Genomic DNA, 19,680 nt, shown 5'->3' with positions numbered 1-19,680 from the left:
AAATCCAAGAAGCCAGAGAGTCCCAATCAAGATGAACCCAAAGAGGCCCACACCAACACATATCATGAAATGCCAAAGGTAAAAAACAAAGACAGAGTCTTTCTTAAAAGTAGTGAAAGAGCCTTGGCTGGTGTCGCTCAGTGGACTGAGCAATGACCTGCAAACCAGAGGGTCACTGGTTCGATTCCCAGTCAGGGCATGCCTGGGTTGCAGGCCAGGTCTCCAGTGTGGGGCGCACAAGAGGCAACCAAACATTGATGTTTCTCTCCCTCTCTTTCTCCCTCCTGTATCCCCTCTCTCTAAAAGTAAATAAAATCTTAAAAAAAAAAACATAGTAAAAGAAAAGCAGTTGGTTACCTATTAGGGAACTCCCATTAAGACTGTCAACTGATTTCTCAAAAGAAACTTTGCAGGCCAGAAGGAACTGGCAAGAAATACTCAAAGTGATGAAAGCAAGGACCTACAGCCAAGACTGCTGTATCCAGAAAAGCTACTATTTAGAATCAAAGGAGAGATAAGAGATTCCCAGACAAAAATAAAAGAAGTTCATCATCACCAAACCATTATTATGTGAAATGTTAAAGGAACTTATTTAAGAAAAAGATCAAAACTATGAACAATAAAATGGCAGTAAGTACATATCAACAAACTGAATTAAAAAAAAAAACAAAGTAAGTATTCAGAACAGAAATAGAATCATAGGTACAGAGAATGTTTTGATAGTTGCCAGATGGGAGAGGCACTGGGGAATGGAAAAAGTGAAAACATTGAGAAGTACAAATTGGCAGTTGCAGAACAGTCATTGGGATGTGAAGTACAGCGTAGAGAATATAGTCAGTAACAGTCTAATAACTATGTATGGTATCAGATGGGTGCAAGATTTATCAGGATGATCACTTACTAAGTTATGTAATGTCTGATCACTGGGGTGTACACATGAAACTAATACATATGTCAGTTGTAAATGAAAATTAAAAATGATAAAAAGATATACAAATACCCACATCTTTAACAAAAATGGATATTCTGTATATTGTTTATAACTTTTTCCACACCATGATAACCTACCAATAAATATAATGTAATATTTTACTATTCTATTCTATGTGATTGTTCCAACAGCTCAAAACTATAAATGGTCCTCTGTTGCCAAAACCTTTATTAGGGAATTACTGTTAATTTGCTAGGTGCGATAAGTAACATTGTGATTGCTTTTTAGAAATATTTATAAATTGGTGATTCATACTTTGGTATATTTTAATGAGTGAACTAATATAATGTTTGGAATTGCCTTTAATTACTATGGGAAAAAATAGAGAAAGAAACACATTAAAAGATTAAAGCACATTAAAATGCTGACAATTGTTAAAAGCTGGATGATGGATACATGGGAGTTTATTATGTTCTTTAGACTTGATATATTTGAAAGTTTCATTTTTAAAAAGATCTCTGCCCTGAACGATGTGGCTCAGTTGCTTGGGCATCATCCCACAAAGTGAAAGGCAGTCAGCTTAACTCCCAGTCAGGGCACACGCCTAGGTTGCCAGTTTGATCCCCGATCAGGGCACAAGAGGCAACCAACTGATGTTTCTCTCCCTTTCATTCTCCCTCCCTTCCCCTCTCTATAAAAATAAAATAAATAAAATCTTTAACAAGATCCGTATATCCTTTAACTGACCTGTAGTGACTGAAAATGAGAGACTGTTGTGAAGCAATCAAGTAATTCCATTTTTGTAGACACTGTGTGGCTATGTTATCTGTATGCTAAACAATTTCCTGGAAATAAGTGAGTATGAAATAGTTTATTCCACTAATTTACAATAGCCAATAACAAAGATGTTTAGGAAGACTGTGAAAACTCTGATATTAAAAATGTTTAGACTATCTAATTACAACTATATTTCTCTTTCAAACAGTATCATAAAATTAAAATGAGTTGAATGTGTAATACTCTGAGTTGAATTTGCATATTAATACAAATACCTTAGACTTAATTAGAAAAATAATATAATAAATACAACTCATTTAATGCACAAAATAACCAACCTGAATAAAACCTTGTGTTGAATTTTTCATTTCATAGGTTCTTAATTCAAAAAGCTATTAATTTTAGAATTCCTTTTCATAAAATCCTAAAGATTGGCCAAGACAGAATTCCAAAATTTTACACAATTTAATATCAAAGGAATGTTTGGTTGGTTCACTCAGTATTTTCAAAAACCTATGTGTTACTCTAAAACAGTTAACAAACTTGCTAATAAAATAACTGGACATGAATTTGTGACCACAAAACTAAATAACTAGTCATGTCAGCAAATGCCCCAAGGAAGTATGTTTTATAAATGAACAACTTCTGAGATTTAATGCAGAGACATTTTTCTACCCTTCCGACCCCCATCTCAAATCTTTCAAGAACAAATAGTTTTCCAAGTCTAAAACATTTAAGTGAAACTCTCACTAACCTTTATATATGCACTTGGGTAGATCTTATGAACAGCATCTCCAGGTGCACGCCCAGCTTCTCTGTCTAAGTAGTAACTCTGCACAAAGACTGCGTGGTCACTAAGGCACCTGACCCAAACATCACCTTCACCTTTACATTCCAACTGCACACCTTTGCCTATGTGCAACCTTAGGGAAAAAAAGGGAAATTATATTTTATTTTGATATTTTTTAAAATGTAGTTCAGGTTATTGGAGGGAAGGACCCAAAAACACTGGAATTTATAAAAAACTGTGTATTTATTCTTACATGTTTAAACTTCAGTCACCTTCAAAGAACACTCTCCATTTCATGTAATAACACCTATCAGGATGTTTTTCCACTGCTCAAAGCAGACTTTGAACTCATCGATTTGGACACCTTTTCATGCGCCTGCCATTTTTTGTTTCCTCTTCCACATTGGCAAAACACTTCCCTTTGAGGATTTTTTTTTCCACCAGAGAAATAAAAAAAGCTGATTGGGAAGAGATCGGGTGAATAAGGAGGGTGGGACATGGGAGTCATGCTGTTTTTGGTCAACAACTGCTTAACACTCAGCACAGATGCACTTGTAAATCACCCGTCATGAAATGGACAAACACATTCGAGTCCTCAAAAAAATTTCACTGAAGCCAAATGCGGTCTCTTGCAACAACACCAGCTAATTATAGTGATACAGATGGGTTCCTAGAACACTCACCTAGCAGGTGAAGCCTGTACTACAAGGGACCAACCCTCCAGAAGATAATTCCAGGTGTTTTTGGGTCCCCTCCCGTGCTTACTATGTGTCAGGAATGTTTACCATAAATTCTTACTGACCTTCACAATTCAATGAGCTAAGTATTATTATTTCCATTCTATAAATAACAAAACCAAGGCTTATAGGTACACTGTCCAAACTGATAGTAGATAAAAGTGGCTATTTAAATTAATTAAAAATAATTTAAAAATTCAGTTAATCACATGTCCATATTTTAAGTATTCAATAGCTATATGTGGCTAGCAGCTACAGTACTGGACAACACAGATATAAACCATTTCCTTCCTCACAGGAAATTCTATTAGCACTGACTCAGAGAGTAGGTAATTTGCCAGAGACACAGCTTTGATAGAGCCCAGATGATGTATTTACACACACATTTTCTTAAAGAGCTAAGATTACACAGTACCTAAAATTGTGTTTTCCCATATTTCATCTTAAGCATTTACATTTGATTATATAAACTTCTTATCTATGTTTTAATGACAAAAAGAAAGTTTATCAAAATTTACTTAACCATTCTTTTATTATTTTCCAACATTATAAATAACATATGCAGAAAGATGTCTTCAGTTATTATTTCCTTTAAATATGTGTAGAAATAATATATGATCAGGGGAAATAAAAATTAGTTCTTAAACTGGATTCCAAAAGGTCTTGTTACTATTCAACCATAGAAACTTCATTTACACACAAATACACACAAAATCTTCAAGATGTGGCATACATATACAATGGAATATTATGTACACTAATACAAAATAAAATCTTGCCATTTGTGACAACATGGGTATTATGCCAAGCGAAATAAGTCAGGCAGAGAAAGACAAATACCATGTGGTTTCACTTATACGTGGAACCAAAAACACAAAACAAACCAGACTCATAGAAACAGAGACCAAAGTGATAGTTATCAGAAGGGAGGGAGTGGGAAGGACAGGTGAACAGGGGAAGGGGAATTTAGTTAATAACATTGTGATAAGCATACATAGTGACAGATAATTGATTCTAGATTAGGGTGATCACATTGTACGGCATAAAAATGTCAAATCACTGTACTGTACATCTGAAACTAGAAACTAATATAGCCAACATAAGATTGTATGCCAACTCTATGTAAATAAAAAAATAAACTTAAAAAAGACAGCCTTTTATCATATTTTAAATGGCAAACAGCTACAATTCAAGTGGAATGCTTACTGACTCTGAATTTGCAAGATGACCTTTGTTTTTTCCCTATTCTAACACTTAAATAATCTACACTGAGAAATATAACTTTGAATAAAAGACAGTGTGCTATGTTCAACTTTTAAAATAACTATACAATCAATACCTTGCTCTCTCAATGGCTTCTGTCCTATGGACATTGGAGAGTTGACCCAAGCAAAAGCGATCTCCTCCAGAAGGGTCCACATATCCATCAACAGTAACAATAGGGCAGCTTGAAGGAACCTTAAATGTCTCTCCTACTTGAACATCCATTTCAAAGTAAGCGATGGAGCACCAATACTCAGGAGCTACAGGAAATAAGTGAGAGCGAACATCACTCAGCAGAACAAAACTCTTCCTACAAGGAAGGGTGAAGGGATGGAGAGGCATCTGAAAAGCACCCAAAAGAATATGAGTAAAATGACAACACATTTAAAAAGTAGGCATTTTTCATGTCTTCTATTTTTTCAGCTCAGTCACTAGCATTCTTGAAACTCCAGTAGTCATTTTTAAAATCTCTGAGGTAAGAATTTGGTTCTTACCTCAAAGAATCCAATCAACTAAGAATTTAAAGAATGGAAATAAGAAACTAAAATAAATTATTTTACCATAATATTTCATTTTACTGCACATATTTTCTACGTAGTCTGAACTTTTTTTTTAAGATTTTATTTATTTATTTTTAGAGAGGGAAGGGAGAGAGATAGAGAAAAAAAAAAAAAACATCAATGTGCGGTTGCTGGGGGTCATGGCCTGCAACCCAGGCATGTACCCTGACTGGGAATCGAACCTGCGACACTTTGGTTGGCAGCCCGCACTCAATCCAGTGAGCTACGCCAGCCAGGGCTGAACGTTTTTTTTAAACATATTGACTCAAGACATACTCCAAGTAAGTATTCCTGAAACATCAATGCATATTGTATTTTTCTAGTTTCCTAATTGAGAGTAAGGGCATAAGCTATTCTGCCATTCATTCAGACCAGAGTCAAGGTTAATTACACTACAACTACATAGTTGCCATGAGTATGAATTCTCAATTGTCTCTTGGGTGAAAGGTCATTGTTCTATCTCTTAGTGAAGTTAATTCATATTAACTACTACAATTTTATCTTTGAGGACATATTTAGTATATTCATTTGAACAACAGTAAATGGTTTAAAATAACTTTAAATGATTGGAAAAAATGAGGCACTATGTGGTTTGATTTGTAACGATTTCTGCTTATAAACAAATTTTTTACCTGTACCTCAATGTACCCTTTATGAACTCTGACTGGAGTAGCATTTGAAGCAATAAAACTTTCAACAATCTGAATAGTTAGAATAATCAAAACAATAGATCTTTCCAAACACCCCCCAAAATCTTAAAATGCAGTATAACTGATGCTTAAAATACATTTTTTAAAAACTTTGTAAAGTCTTTGGTATCTAATTGATTTTCAAAATGTTATCAAGTTGGAAAGTACTTTCCAATAAAGAATTAATAAAACAGACCATGAAGACTGGGTGATGCAAGAACAAAATTTCAAATGTTTTATCACAGAGATCAAATCAACTAATGATGAATGCAAACATTACTTTAAATATATTTAAATCATCTGTAGGACATGAAAACTAGTGCTACAGTAAAGTGCCTTATGAAAAAGCCAGTTCTGAAATATTTATGAAGTTATTCCTTATAACAAAACTCTTTATTAAAGACATCACATTATACTATGAACAAGAAGCTTCAGCAAACAACGGGCAGGTATGCTGCTTGAAGCTAAACTAAAGAGGTGGTCTAACACATGATAACAATTATCCAAAGTTTTGGCAGCAAAAAAACAGTAACAGCACTTAAAGAGGTCTTTACACAATCAGTCCAAAAAGTAAATTTTGTTACAAACAACGCCCCTGAAGTCATGAATGTTTACAATGCTGAGTTAAAAAATGAGGTGCAAGTATATGCATTTCCTAGTTCACACTGAAGTAGTTTCATGGTGAGCAATCTTTTTTCCCTGAGAGTTAGCTGAAGAGTGGAGGGGTGGAGGAGTTGTACAATCACGTTTAAACAAAAATAATACATTTGTCATCAACTACAACCTACTCTTACCTCCAGCCAAGATGGAGGCGTAGATAGACATGCTGTGCATCCTTCCACAACCAAAATAAGGACAGTAATTTAAAAACACAAAACCAGAACCGACAGAAAACTGAACTGTATATAAGTCTGACAACCAAGGAGTTAAAGTAGACACATTCATCCAGACCAGTAAGAGGGGCGGAGTCCGGCGGGGTGGGGGGGGCAGGGGGAAGGGTGGGGGGAGGACATGGCAAATCGGTGGCCAAGGCACCTGAGTGTCCAAGGAAGCAGCTAGCAGAGGCTGGTGGACCCAGCAAAGTGGTGGGTTGTGGAGGGGCACGGCACTCAGGGTAGCTGTCAGATGGGCGGTCCCACGTTCATGTGCAGACAACCAGGCAAAACTGGGGAGCGAGACAGACCACGCAACCCAGGGCCCCGGCGCCGGGAAATAAAACTCCAAACCACCAATTAAAAACACCTGTGGGGGTTGAGGCAGCAGTGGCAGAAACTCCCAGCCTCACAGAAGAGTTCGTTGGAGAGACACACGGGGTCCTAGAACATGCACAAACCCACCTGTAAAGGGTGCAGCCAAGAGGGGAGCCCCAAATAGGGATTTGTAATAGGGTCCAGAAGAGCTTGGAAATAATTGGCTGCACACCTCAGGGCTACACCTGCCGGAAAGCCGGCAGCTGTGGCCAACTGTGGCAGGAGCCAGAAATGAGGCTGCAGAAGGAGACTGGTGCTGGGATTTAAATGGGGACGCGGCAGCCCTTGGGCGTCTCTCTTTTTGGGATCACAGGTCTGTTTAGAACCACGCGGCTTTGGAAGTGCTCCCATTTGCCACGTGGAGGGTACCAGGAGGACTGTGTGCACTTGTGGGGAACTTTAGTTTATATTATTTCAAATAAATAATAAATTCCTTTCCTTTTCACTGATCTCTGGTATTAAGTGACGTATTTCCTCAGGCAGCGGGCAACAGGAACCCAGCAGGTGTGAAGGAATCCCCGGAAAAAAAGGGGGTCTTTTATATTGTTCAGTGCCACCCACTCCGGTCTGTTCTGTAACACACCCACACAGGACTCAGCACCAGAAGGGCCCAACTTGCTTGTGGGAAGCGGGAGAAGTAACTGAAATCCAGCAGAGAGTGGAGCAAGTGCCTTTGTTCCGCCTGGAACCCCTGCCCCACAAACAGCATCACAACCCTGCGACTGGGTTGCCCCACCCTGGTGAACACCTAAGGCTACGCCCCTCACCGCTTCCTTACAGGCCAGAAAAAAAAAAAATGGCCACGGCCCAAACAAAAGAACAGATCAAAGCTCCAGAAAAAAAACAACTAAGTGACGAAGAGGTAGCCAACCTATCAGATGCACAGTTCAAAACACTGGTAATCAGGATCCTCACAGAATTGGTTGAATTTGATTGCAAATTAGGTGAAAAAATGAAGGCTCTGCTAAGTGAAATAAAGGAAAATGTGCAGGAAGTCAATAATGATGGGCAGGAAACTGGGACTCAAATCAGTCGAGTGGACCAGAAGGAAGGAAGAAACATCCAATCAGAAAAGAATGAAGAAACAAGAATTCAAAAAAATGAGGAGAGGCTTAGGAACCTCCAGGACATCTTTAAGTGTTCCAACATCTGAATTATAGGGGTACCAGAAGGAGAAGAGGAAGAGCAACAAGTGGAAAAGATACGTGAACAAATAATAAAGGAGAATCTGACAAAGGAAATAGACAAGCTGGACCCAAGGAGGAACACACCAAGGCACATCATAATTACATTAGCCAAGGTAAAAATGAAGGAGAGAACCCTAGAAGCAGCAGGAGATAAGGGGACAGTAACTTACAAAGGAGTTCCCATGAGACTGTCAGCTGATTTCTCAAGAGACCTTGCAGGCAAGAAGGGGCTGGAAAGAAGTATTCCAAGTCATGAAAGACAAGGACCTACATCCCAGATTGCTCTATCCAGCAAAGCTTTCATTTAGAATGGAAGGGTAGATAAAGTGCTTCTCAGATAAAGTCAAGTTAAAGGAGTTCATCATCACCAAGCCCTTATTATATGAAATAGTAAAGGGACTTATCTAGAAAAAGGAAGATAAAAAACATGTACAGTGGAATGACAGCAAACTCACAATAATTAACCACACCTAAAACAAAAACAAAAGCAAACTAATCAAACAACTAGAGCAGAAACAGACCCACGGAAATGGAGATCACATGGAGGGTTAACAACAGGGGAGCGGGAGGGGGAGAAAGAGGGAAAAGGTACAGAGAATAAGTAGCATAGATGATGGTAGGCAGAAAATAAGACGGGGAGGGTAAGAATAGTATGAGAAATGTAGAAGCTAAAGAACTTATAAGTATGACACATGGACATAAACTAAAGGGGGGGAATGTGGGTGGGAGGGGGAGTGCAGGGTGGAGGGAAGTGAAGGGGGGAAATGGGACAACTGTAATAGCATAATCAATAAAATATATTAAAAAAGAAATAATACAGAAGTCAATAAAATGCACCCCTCTAAAAAAATTACAACCTGCACTTAAACCTTATTTTTTTATTTTCCAGTCACCAAGGGATTTTCTGTTTGATTCTTTCTGTAATATTTCAGGCACCATGCAACAGTGATGGTTACATAAAGCTACATCTCTGAATAGGTTTAGAATGAGCTGACCTGCTGGCACTAGGAAGAAGAGTTTAAAGACACGCGAGGATTAAAAAAGCTGGTATCAGAGTTGTGTCAGAAACCAGGGATGAAAAATGACCATCTATTAAGAGGTTATTAATCCTAGGAAAGTAGAGGGAAGGGGGTTACTATCTGTGAGCACAGAGAGGATCAGTGGGAATCTAAGTGGTTTCTAGACAACTGGGCACTGTTGGGATATAAAACACCATGTGTTCAACTTTTCTACTGCACTCTAAATTTGACAGCCAAACAAGAGGGAACATTCTTATTTCTAAAACAGGAGCAGGTAATACGAATTCATTAAGTTCATTTAGCCTTTCTGGATCTCTCTTTGCTCTTTTGCTCCAAGAACCAAATACCATGTAAGTGACAAGCCTGCAGCTTCTCAAAACTAACATGACAGCAGAATGAAATTACTCAGTTCAGAGAGTTTTGATGCCCCAATTCATCTTAAAGGAAGTGGGATTGTTACATGTGCTTGCTGACAGTTGATACTTTTAGTTCTTGTTCCTAAATTACTGAAGTTGAGCTGCTCTCATGGAGCCTACACTGGACGCTCATCACTCGCCAGGAAAAAGGTTTAAAAGACTAAGTTTAAGGCCTAAACTTAGTTTAAAAGGTTAAAAAGACATGAAAAAAAATGTTAACAATGTTAAGTATGTAGCTAAATATGTTTTGTAATGGGAAACCATATTATAAAGCAGTTTTTTATCAAATAAATTTTGTTTAATTATAATGGAAAATGAAAGTCTCCACGACATTATCTTTAATTTCTGAAATAAAATTCATTTAAGAAAATTTAATTTGCTTAACTTTCTTAAAAATTAAAAATTTGAATAAAGCCCTTAAGAGACTCATTATAGCCCTGGTTGATGTGGCTCAGTGGATTGAGTGCCAGCCTGCAAACCAAAGGGTCACCGGTTCGATTCCCAGTCAGGGCACACACTTAGGTTGCAGGCCACGTCCCCAGTAGGGGGCATGTGAGACGCAACCACACATTGATGTTTACTTCTTTCTCTCCCTTCCCCTCTCTCTAAAAATAAATAAAGTCTTAGAAAAAGAGCAAGACTCATAAATTATCGTTTTTATTATTTAGATTTCAGTGAGATGCACTCTGAGAATCTTTTATGAACACATAAAGGAGCTCTCTTAAATGGATGAATAGCTCCAATGCACTAAAACACAATCTGAATTTGGAAATTTGTATATTTTGAATCCATTTTTGAATTACCAAAACAACCTCAAAGACACTGAGGGAACTCTTCACTTTAATATGAAAGCAACACTTAATTTAATGACTATATCTCAGTTTTAAGAAGCAAAAACAATTTGGATGCCTTGTATTTCTTCTTGTCTGATTGCTGTGGCTAGGACTTCCAGTACTATGATGAATAAGAATGGTGAAAGCAGACATCCCTATCTTGTTCCTGATCTTAACGGGAATGCTTGTAGTTTTTGCCTGTTGAGCATGATGCTGGCAGTGGGTTTGTCACATATGGCCTTTATTATGTTTAGGTACGTCCCCTCTTTTCCCACTTTGCTGCGAGATTTTATCATAAATGAGTGCTGAATTTTATCATGTGCTTTTCCTGAATCCAGTGATATGATCATGTGGCTTTTTAAAAATTTATTTTTTTAAAGACTTTATTTATTAATTTTTAAAGAGAGACGAAGGGAAGGAGAAAGAGAGGGAGAGAAATATCAATGTGTGGATGCCTCTCACATGCCCCCTACTGGGGACCTGGCCTGCAACCCAGGCATGTGCGCTGGACCCTTTTGGTTCGCAGGCTGCCCTCAATCTGCTGAGCCACACCAGCCAGGACTGATCATGTGGTTTTTATCCTTCATTTTGTTTATGTGGAATCACATTTAGTGATTTGTGCATGCTGTACCAACCTTGCATTCCTGGAATAAACACCACTTGATCATGATGTATGATCTTTTTGATGCATTGCTGTATGCAGTTTGCTAATATTTTGTTGAGGATTTTTGTGTCTATGTTCTTCAGGGATATTGGCCTATATCTTTCTTTCTTTGTAGTTTTTATCTGGTTTTGGAATTAGGATAATGCAGGCCTTGTAAAATGAGACTGGGGGCCTTCCCTCCTCTTGAATTTTATGAAATAGTTTGAGGAGAGGTGTTATTTCTTCTCCAAATGTTTGGTAAAATTCATCCATGAAGCCAGTCCAGAGCTTTTGTTTATTGGGAGTTTTTTGATGACTGTTTCAATTTCACTAGGTGTAATCTGTCTGTTCAGACTCTCTGATTCTTCCTGATTTAGTTTTGGAAGATTGTATATTTCTAGGAATTTATTCATTTCATCCAGTCTTTTGGCATCATATGTTGCCATGTGTAACGCACACCCACGTTTTTGGCCCAAACTTTCTGGAAAAAAATCTTTCACTTTAATTTTTAATTCAATTATTTATTTATTTATATATATGTACTTGGGGGTTTTTTGTATTATAAAGGAATTTTATATTTTTAAATTTTATTTATTTATTTTTAGAGAGGGGAAGGGAGGGAAACACCAATATGTGGTTACCTCTTGCATGCCCCCCACTGGGGACCTGGCCCACACCTAGGCATGTGACCTGACTGGGAATAGAACCAGCAACCCTTTGCTTCACAGGCCAGCACTCAATTCACTGAGCCACACCAGCCAGGGCAAGGAATTTTAGCATTTATTTTTGAATATATTATGTTGTAAGAAATTTTATGTAACAAATTATTACAAAACATAGGAACAGATACAAGGTATTTCAGGTACTATCCAGGTATAATGTGTATCCTTATTTTTCCCCTCTAAAATTTGGGCAAAAAAGTGTGCATGATACATGGCAAAAAAACAGGTAGTTGTTCATTATATTTTCTTACAATCTTTTGTATTTCTTTGGTGTCAGTTGTTATTTCTCTTCTTTTATTTCTGATTTTATTTATTTGGGTCCTCTCTTTTTTTCTTGATGAGCCTGGTTAAAGGTTTGTCAATCTTGTTTATCTTTCCAGAGAACCAGCTCTTGGATTCACTGATCTTTTCTATATTTTTTAGATTCTATTTCATTTGTTTCTGCTATGATCTTTATTATTTCCTGCCTTTTGCTCACTTTGGGCTTTTTTGCTTGTTCCTTTTCAAGTTCCTTTAAGTGTGAAGTTAGATTGTTTAAATTTGAGCTTTTTCTTATTTTTCAACAGGCCTGGAATGCTATGCATTTCCCTCTGAGGACTGCTTTCCCTGTGTCCACAGGTTTTGGATTGTGTTGGGTCATCATATTTGTTTCAAAATATCTTTATTTCTTCCTTGATCTTGTTGTTGATTCATATTGTTTAATAACACGTTATTTAGCTTCCATGTCTTTGTTGTTTTTCAGTGTTCTTCTTGTGACTGACTGATTTCCAGTTTCATAGCATTCTGGTCAGAGAAGATGGCTGGTATGATTTCAATCTTAAATTTGCTGAGACTTGTTTTGTGTCCTAACACGTGGTCTATCATAGAAAATGCTCCATGTGCACTTGAAATGTATGTATATTCTGCTGGTTTGGTATGAAAAGCTCTGAAGATATTAATTAAATCCATTTGATCTAGTGTGTTGTTTAAAGCTGCTGGCTCCTTGTTGATTTTCTGCCTGGAAGATCCATGGAAGTGAATGGGGTGTTAATATCCCCAACTATAAGTGTATCTGCCCATGTCTCCCTTTATGTCCATCAAGATGTGCTTCACATATTTAGGTGCTCCTATACAGGGTATGTGAATGTTTATTAGGATTACATCCTCTTATCATTATCATTATGTAGTGTCCTTCTTTGTCTCTTACTATAGTAAGAGACAAGCCTTGCTTGCTTTATAGCCTTGCTTTTAAAGTCTATTTTGTTGGATATAAGTACTTCTATGCCAGCATTTTTTCCCCTTTCCATTTGCATGAAATATCTTTTTCCATCCCTTTATTTTTAGACTGTGTGTATCTTTCGATCTGATATGGGTCTCTTGAAGGCAGCATATACATGGGTCTTGTTTTCTTATCCATTCAGCTACCCTATGTCACTTGGTTGGAGTTTAAGCCACGTACAGGCAGCCAAGTTGGAAAGGCATCCAAATTAGAAAGGAAGAAGTAAAACTGTCATTATTTGAAGATGACATGATACTGTACATAGAGAAACCCAAAGATTCCACCAAGCAACTACTAGAATTGATTTAGTAGCAGGATACAAAATTAATGTCCAGAAATCAGCTGTATTTTTATATCTCAATAACAAACTAACAGAAAGAGAAATTAAGAAAACAACCCCATTCACAATTGTTACAAAAAGGAAAACTTCCTAGGAATAAACCTAACTAAGGATATAAAACTGCCTGTACTCAGAATAATTACAAGACACTGAAAAAAAAAAAAAGAAGAAGATATAAATAAGTGGAAGCACACATACCGGGAACAGGCATAGATAGTTCATGGACAGGAAGAGTTAACATCATTAAAATGTCCATACTATCCAGAGCAATCTATAGATTCAATGCAATTCCTATCAAGATTCCAATGATGTATTTCACAGAACTAGAACAAATATTTCAAATATTTACATGGAACCACAAAAGGCCGCACATAGCAATAGTGATCCTGAGAAAAAATAATAAAGCTGAAGGAATCATGCTGCCTAATATCAGACCATCCTCTTACGCCACAGTAATCAAAACAGTATGGTATTGGCATAAAAAGAGACACATAGATGGATGGAACGGAATAGAGAGACAAGAGATAAACTCACACCTTTATAGTTAATTAATAATACTCAACAGAGGAAACAAGAATATATAATGGGTCAAAGATAATTTATTCACTAAATGGTGTCGGGAAAACTAGACAGGTATATGCAAAAAAATGAAACTACATCACCTTCTAATACCACACACAAGAATAAGTTCAAAATGGATCAAAGACTTAAATGTTAGACCCAAAACCATAAAAATTGTAGAAGAAAACACAGGCAGCAAAATCTCAGACCTTGCTCATAGCAACATCTTATCAGGTCCATCTCCTCAGGCAAGGAAAACAAAAGAAAAAATAAACAAATGGGACTACATCAAACTAAAAAGTTTTTGCACAGCAAAGTAAATCATCAACAAAATTAAAAGACCTACAGGATGGGAGATCATATTCATCAATACATCTGATAAGGGACCAATACCCAAAATTTAGAAAGAACTTACAAAATTCAACACCAAAAACACAGCCCAATTAAAAAATGGGCAAAGGACCTGAACAGACATTTCTTCAAAGAGGACATACAGACGGCCAACAGATATGAAAAGATGCTCATCATCATTGATCATCAGAGAAATGCAAATTAAAACCACAATGAAATACACTACCTCAGAATGGCTACACCTGAGTGAAATACAGAATGAAATACACCTGTCAGAATGGCTATCATCAATAAATCAACAAACAAATGCTGGCGAGGATGTAGAGAAAGGGGAAGGAATCCTTTTGCACTGTTGGTGGGAATGCAGATTGGTGCAGCCACAGTGGAAAGCAATATGGAGATACCTCGAAAAATTAAAAATGGATCTGCTTTTTGACCCAGCAATCACACTTATGGGAATATATCCAAAGAAACCCAAAACACTAATGTGAAAGAACATAAGGACCCCTATGTTCACTGCAGCATTATTTACAATTGCCAAAATATGGAAGCAGCCCAAGTGTCCATCAGTAGATGAGGGGATAAAATAACTATGAGATATTTACACAATGTAATACTACTCAGCCATAAAAAAAGAAAAAAATTTACCCTTTGTGATAGTATGTATGGACCTGGAGAACATTATGCTAAGTGAAATAAGCTCGTCAGAGAAAGGCAAGTACCATATGACTTCACTCATATGGGGAATCTAATGAACAAACGGAACTAACATGGTAAATGGGGACGGACTCACAGAGGAAAAGCAGGGTAACAGCTGTGGGGAGAAGGGAAGGTGAGGAGACAGAGGGCTTGAACAACAAGGAAAGAGGACTCATAGACACCGACAGCAGTGCAGTGACTGCTGTTGAGAGAGGGGTATAAGGGGACTAAATGGTAATGGAAAAAAAATAAGATTAAATTTTTTAAAAAAGTGAAAACAGAACCCATAAGAAAAGAAGTGAAATGGTGACCTTTTCTAAAACTATTTTTCAACTAGTTATCCAAGTCAAAGCACAGAAATCACCAAGTATAGGGCCTGTCCAAAATCTTTAACACCAAGGTAGCAACCAATACTAATTATATTCATCTTCTACAATTTATATTACCTATTTTCCTAAAACATTTATGCAACAATCTTCAAAAATAACTTCCCAAAATAGATTCACTACATATTATTGATGATTATTAATTACTTAAAATATTTTACATATTGAAAGGTATATGCATATTTCCTGTCTAAATGGTCCTCAGTCTGTAGTAGAATATTTTAGCATTTCTTAATTAGACCTTAAGGGACTGCATTAACCATATACCTAACACAAATATTTCACTTTGGTTTCTTTTCTATTTATTCATGAAACACAACAGCAGCTATGTAAGCTAATAACTGTAATTTAGTAGAGTTAGACAGTACTAGAGCAGCGGACACAGAGGGGATCAGGAAAGGCTTCCCAACTGTGGTTCCCTTAAGCTGGATCTTAAGTGTTCGCCGTGTTCAGTACATCAGGGAAGCCCAGTACGGGCATCCAGCTGTCTCCAGCGATTCTCACTTCCTGCTACTCGCATCCTTGTGTAGTCCCCTCCCTACAACACAGAATTTGATGGAAATGGTGTAACTTTTGAGGCTAAGTCTGAAAGACACCAAGGCTCTGTCTCACTTTCTCTTGATCACTGACCCTGGCAGAAGCTAGCTGTCATGTGAAAACACTCCAGAAGCTCTAGAGAGGTCTACACAGAGAGAAACTGCAGTTTCCTGCCAACCATAACACTAACTTGCCAGGTGTGTTGGTAAGTCACCCTGAGAGTGAATCCCCCAACTTCAGAAAAGCCTTCAGATGATGGCAACCCAAGCCAACAACTTGACTGCAACTTCATGAGCCTGAGCCAGGGCAAACCAGCTAAGCCACTCCCAGACCCACAGAAATGAAGTAAGATAAATTGTCATTGATGTTTCAATCTGTTAAATTTGGGGAGTAATTTGTTGCAGAATAACAGATTTAATTTTATGTATACATAGAGCATAAGACATAAGAGGACAACAGCACATGAAAAAAAAAGCACAGAGGGATGATACAGCCGAGCAAGCCTGGGTACAGAGAGCTCAGGATGGTTAAAGCACAGAGAGATGAGGCCAGCGAAATAAGCAGACAAGGATCAGAGACTCTTTTTTTCCTTTTCTTTTTTGCTTAGGTAAGGAATTTGGACTTGATCCTATGGCCAAACAATAAGCAGGAAAATCAATGCAAGATCTTTTTAATAGAGAAATAACAACTAGATCCTAATTTTAAAAGAAATACTGTCCTAGCTGGCATGGCTCAGTGGATTGAGTGCCAGCCTGTGAACCAAAGGGTGGCTGGTTTGATTCCCAGTCAGGGCACATGCCTGGAGTGCGGGCCAGGTCCCCAGTAGGGGCACATGAGAGGCAACCACATACTGATGTTTCTCTCCCTTTCTTTTTCCCTCCTTTCCTCCCTCTAAAAATAAATAAAATCTTTAAAAAAATAAAAGAAATATTGAATATAGTACATATTAAATGGCAGAGAGGAGAGCAATGTGACTGGAAGCTCTCAATAGAGAGATCAGTTAAAATATTCTTTTAACAGTACAAGAGAAAAACTAATGGTAGTGAGGTAAAAGAACTGTTCTTGAGCCCATTAGTATTCATAGCCAAAGAGTTCACAGACATCTGGGTTCCAACTAGCTGACTATATTTAAGGTGCATGTGCAGAGTGGATCCCCTCCAGCAACCACTGGAAAGAAACCTTTCAAGATCATCCTAACCATTAAGTTACTTCCTATTCTGCTCAAAGACAGAAGCTTTAATGCCCATGCAGGATGCTACAGACGCATATCCTCATAACTAGTGTATGCTATTCCCTAACTACCAGAAGCTATTAGGCCTTAACATAAGTTCTATCCTAAGAAGAATGAAATAAACCTATCATAAGGCCAAAAGCAACTGCAGAATCTAAAATTGAGTCCAAATAACTAGCTAAATGCCACCACTCCCAACCCCACTCCACCATTCCATCCAGGGTAGGTCTTTCTTCAGAGCCCTGACTACTGTCATTCCTGCAGATCACCTTCCTCTAAGACTTAGGGAGACTGAGAACTACCCACTGCCCCATGAAGTTGCCAGGGGCCACTAATGACTCTCAATGATGCTGCCTTAAAGCCAGCAAAAAGTCTCATTCTTAAGATTCTAGATTTTCCCCTCTTATCACAATATATTTATTTACAAACAAAATTAAGATTCTGATACAATGATTTCAATTACATCATTTCAAATGCAAGTAAAACCAAACTACAAAACTAGATTAAGGATGCATCATCATTTTCAAAGAGCAGAAAAACAGTATCCATAAAAAGCAGGATAGTGGTTATCTCTGGGGAAAGGAGAGGGAAAGTTTTTGACTGAGACAAATGCATGAAGTAGGAAGGTTTCTGTGGGGAGGGTAATAATTTAGTTTTCAATCTGGGTGGCATTCAATACAGGTGTTGGCTTTAACATTATTGATTAGACTGTATGTATACGTATTTTATGTACTTTTCTGTATTTTACATTTCTCAATAAAAATGTTGCCCTCGCTGGTGTGGCTAAGTGGATTGAGTGCTGGCCTGTGAACCACAAGGTTGCTGGTTTAGTTCCCAGTTGGGGCACATGCCTGGGTTGCCAGTCAGGTCCCCAGTAGGGGGGCACATGAGAGGCAACCACACATTGATGTTTCTCTCCCTCTCTTTCTCCCTCCCTTCCCCCTCTCTAAAAATAAATAAATAAAATAAAAAAAAAGAGTTATAAGCATAAAGATGTCACCTTCAATGTTTTGTTTAATAAGACAGAAGAAAAAAATGGAGCCAACATAAACAACAAATAGCAAAACACTGTTTAAGAAAATTATGTAGATTTATTTGAGGAATTAGAAAGTATCCTTTGAATTGATCATATAATTACCACAGTCACATTTTTTAAAAAAATCTTTATTGGAAACATATACTTAGATACTTACATATAAAATGAACACACAGAATTTCCTTCAAAATAAAAGGCAAGGGTATGAATGAAAAGTAAGTGAGGGGCCCTGGCTGGTGTGGCTCAGTTGGTTGGAGCGGCATCCCTTAATTGAAAGTTCGGGCGCATACTATGCCCAGTCGGCGCACATACAAGAGGCAACCAATTGAAGCTTCTCTCTTACATGGATATTTCTCTCTCTAAAAGTAATAAAAAACTTACCTAGGGCGAGGATTTAAAAAACACACAAAAACTTTATGGACTTTTGTCATAGATAACATTTAGTTGGGGGGGGAAGTACATAAGAGTATGAATGAAAAAGGATTGGCCATTAGTTGTTAATAGCTACACCAAGGGATGAGTACAGTGAAGGAGGGATCTTCCATACTAATATGGCATTTGGTATATGCTTAAAATTCTTATGATAAAACGTATTTTGAATTAGGGTAAAAAGGTGATGAGCTGAAATTATATATTTATATCTTTTTATGATAAGAAAAAAGATATGAAGGGATAGAAGAAAGGAAAACAAATCAAAATCCTATGCTTATGTTAAGAAGCCTTTGGTACCTTATTTCTAAACTTTGTTGTATTACTTCTATATTTTAAGAAGTTAATATTCAAACTATGAACTGGAAAATCTACTTAGCCATTTACTCTTTGAGCATAATTTAATCAGTCCCTAAATTACAATTAGCCAGAGATTCCTGAACTTATCATCTAAGAAAGAGTGAATTATTTTTCTTTTCAGCATCTACTTCAGATCCTTCTCTAGCTTTTTAAGCTACAATTTTACATCAGTTCTGTTTTGAAACCTAGTTTTCTCTTGCTGCATATTTATGTATTCATTGCTAAAATCAGCATTTTGGTACTTTATACCTTAACTGAAGATAGTTATTTTCTTTCAGAGGCAGTTAAAAAGAGTCAAATATAAACAGTTTATGTGTGATTACATTGGTTACTAATTAATGCCATAATGAGAACTGTACTTATCCAAACATTAAATTACTTTGTAATTATATTAAAGCCTGTTTATGTGTTTCTACTACCATAAAGAAAATCTAAATAGGGACTCAATTTGGAAATACACTTACCAGGATGATTGGAAATGGGAGGCTGGAATGCAAGCTCATTGTGAACTGGCCCTAAAGAAAACACAATAAAAATCCCAATTTTATTTATTAAAAGTTCACCAATGCTAAAATGTTTAATAAGGCTTACTTAAAAATAACTACCATACCTTAGGAGCGGCTTGGGTCAGGCTTATGCAACATTTGAGAACGTAAAAGCTTAGTTTAGACTATA

At 37.1% G+C, this 19,680-nt stretch overlaps 1 protein-coding gene across 2 annotated transcripts in view; it reads right to left on the bottom strand.

The window, feature by feature from the left end:
- SMAD4 (SMAD family member 4) overlaps nt 1–19,680 on the bottom strand; it is a 59,249-nt gene that overhangs the window by 13,129 nt on the left and 26,440 nt on the right. For both annotated transcript variants that reach the window (XM_045849623.1, XM_045849624.1), the window contains exons 8-10: nt 19,470–19,520; nt 4,575–4,758; nt 2,463–2,631 (exon numbers count right to left, since the gene is read on the bottom strand). In XM_045849623.1, the coding sequence (XP_045705579.1) occupies nt 2,463–2,631; nt 4,575–4,758; nt 19,470–19,520 (404 nt within the window). The remainder of the gene's footprint in view (nt 1–2,462; nt 2,632–4,574; nt 4,759–19,469; nt 19,521–19,680) is intronic.

This window comes from Phyllostomus hastatus, unplaced genomic scaffold, assembly GCF_019186645.2.
Source record: "Phyllostomus hastatus isolate PE091 unplaced genomic scaffold, TTU_PhHast_1.1 phas_contig_80, whole genome shotgun sequence".
NCBI classification, from domain to species: Eukaryota; Metazoa; Chordata; class Mammalia; order Chiroptera; family Phyllostomidae; genus Phyllostomus; species Phyllostomus hastatus.
Note: the sequence above shows the minus strand (reverse complement) of the source record. Positions and strands in the feature narration are given on the sequence as shown.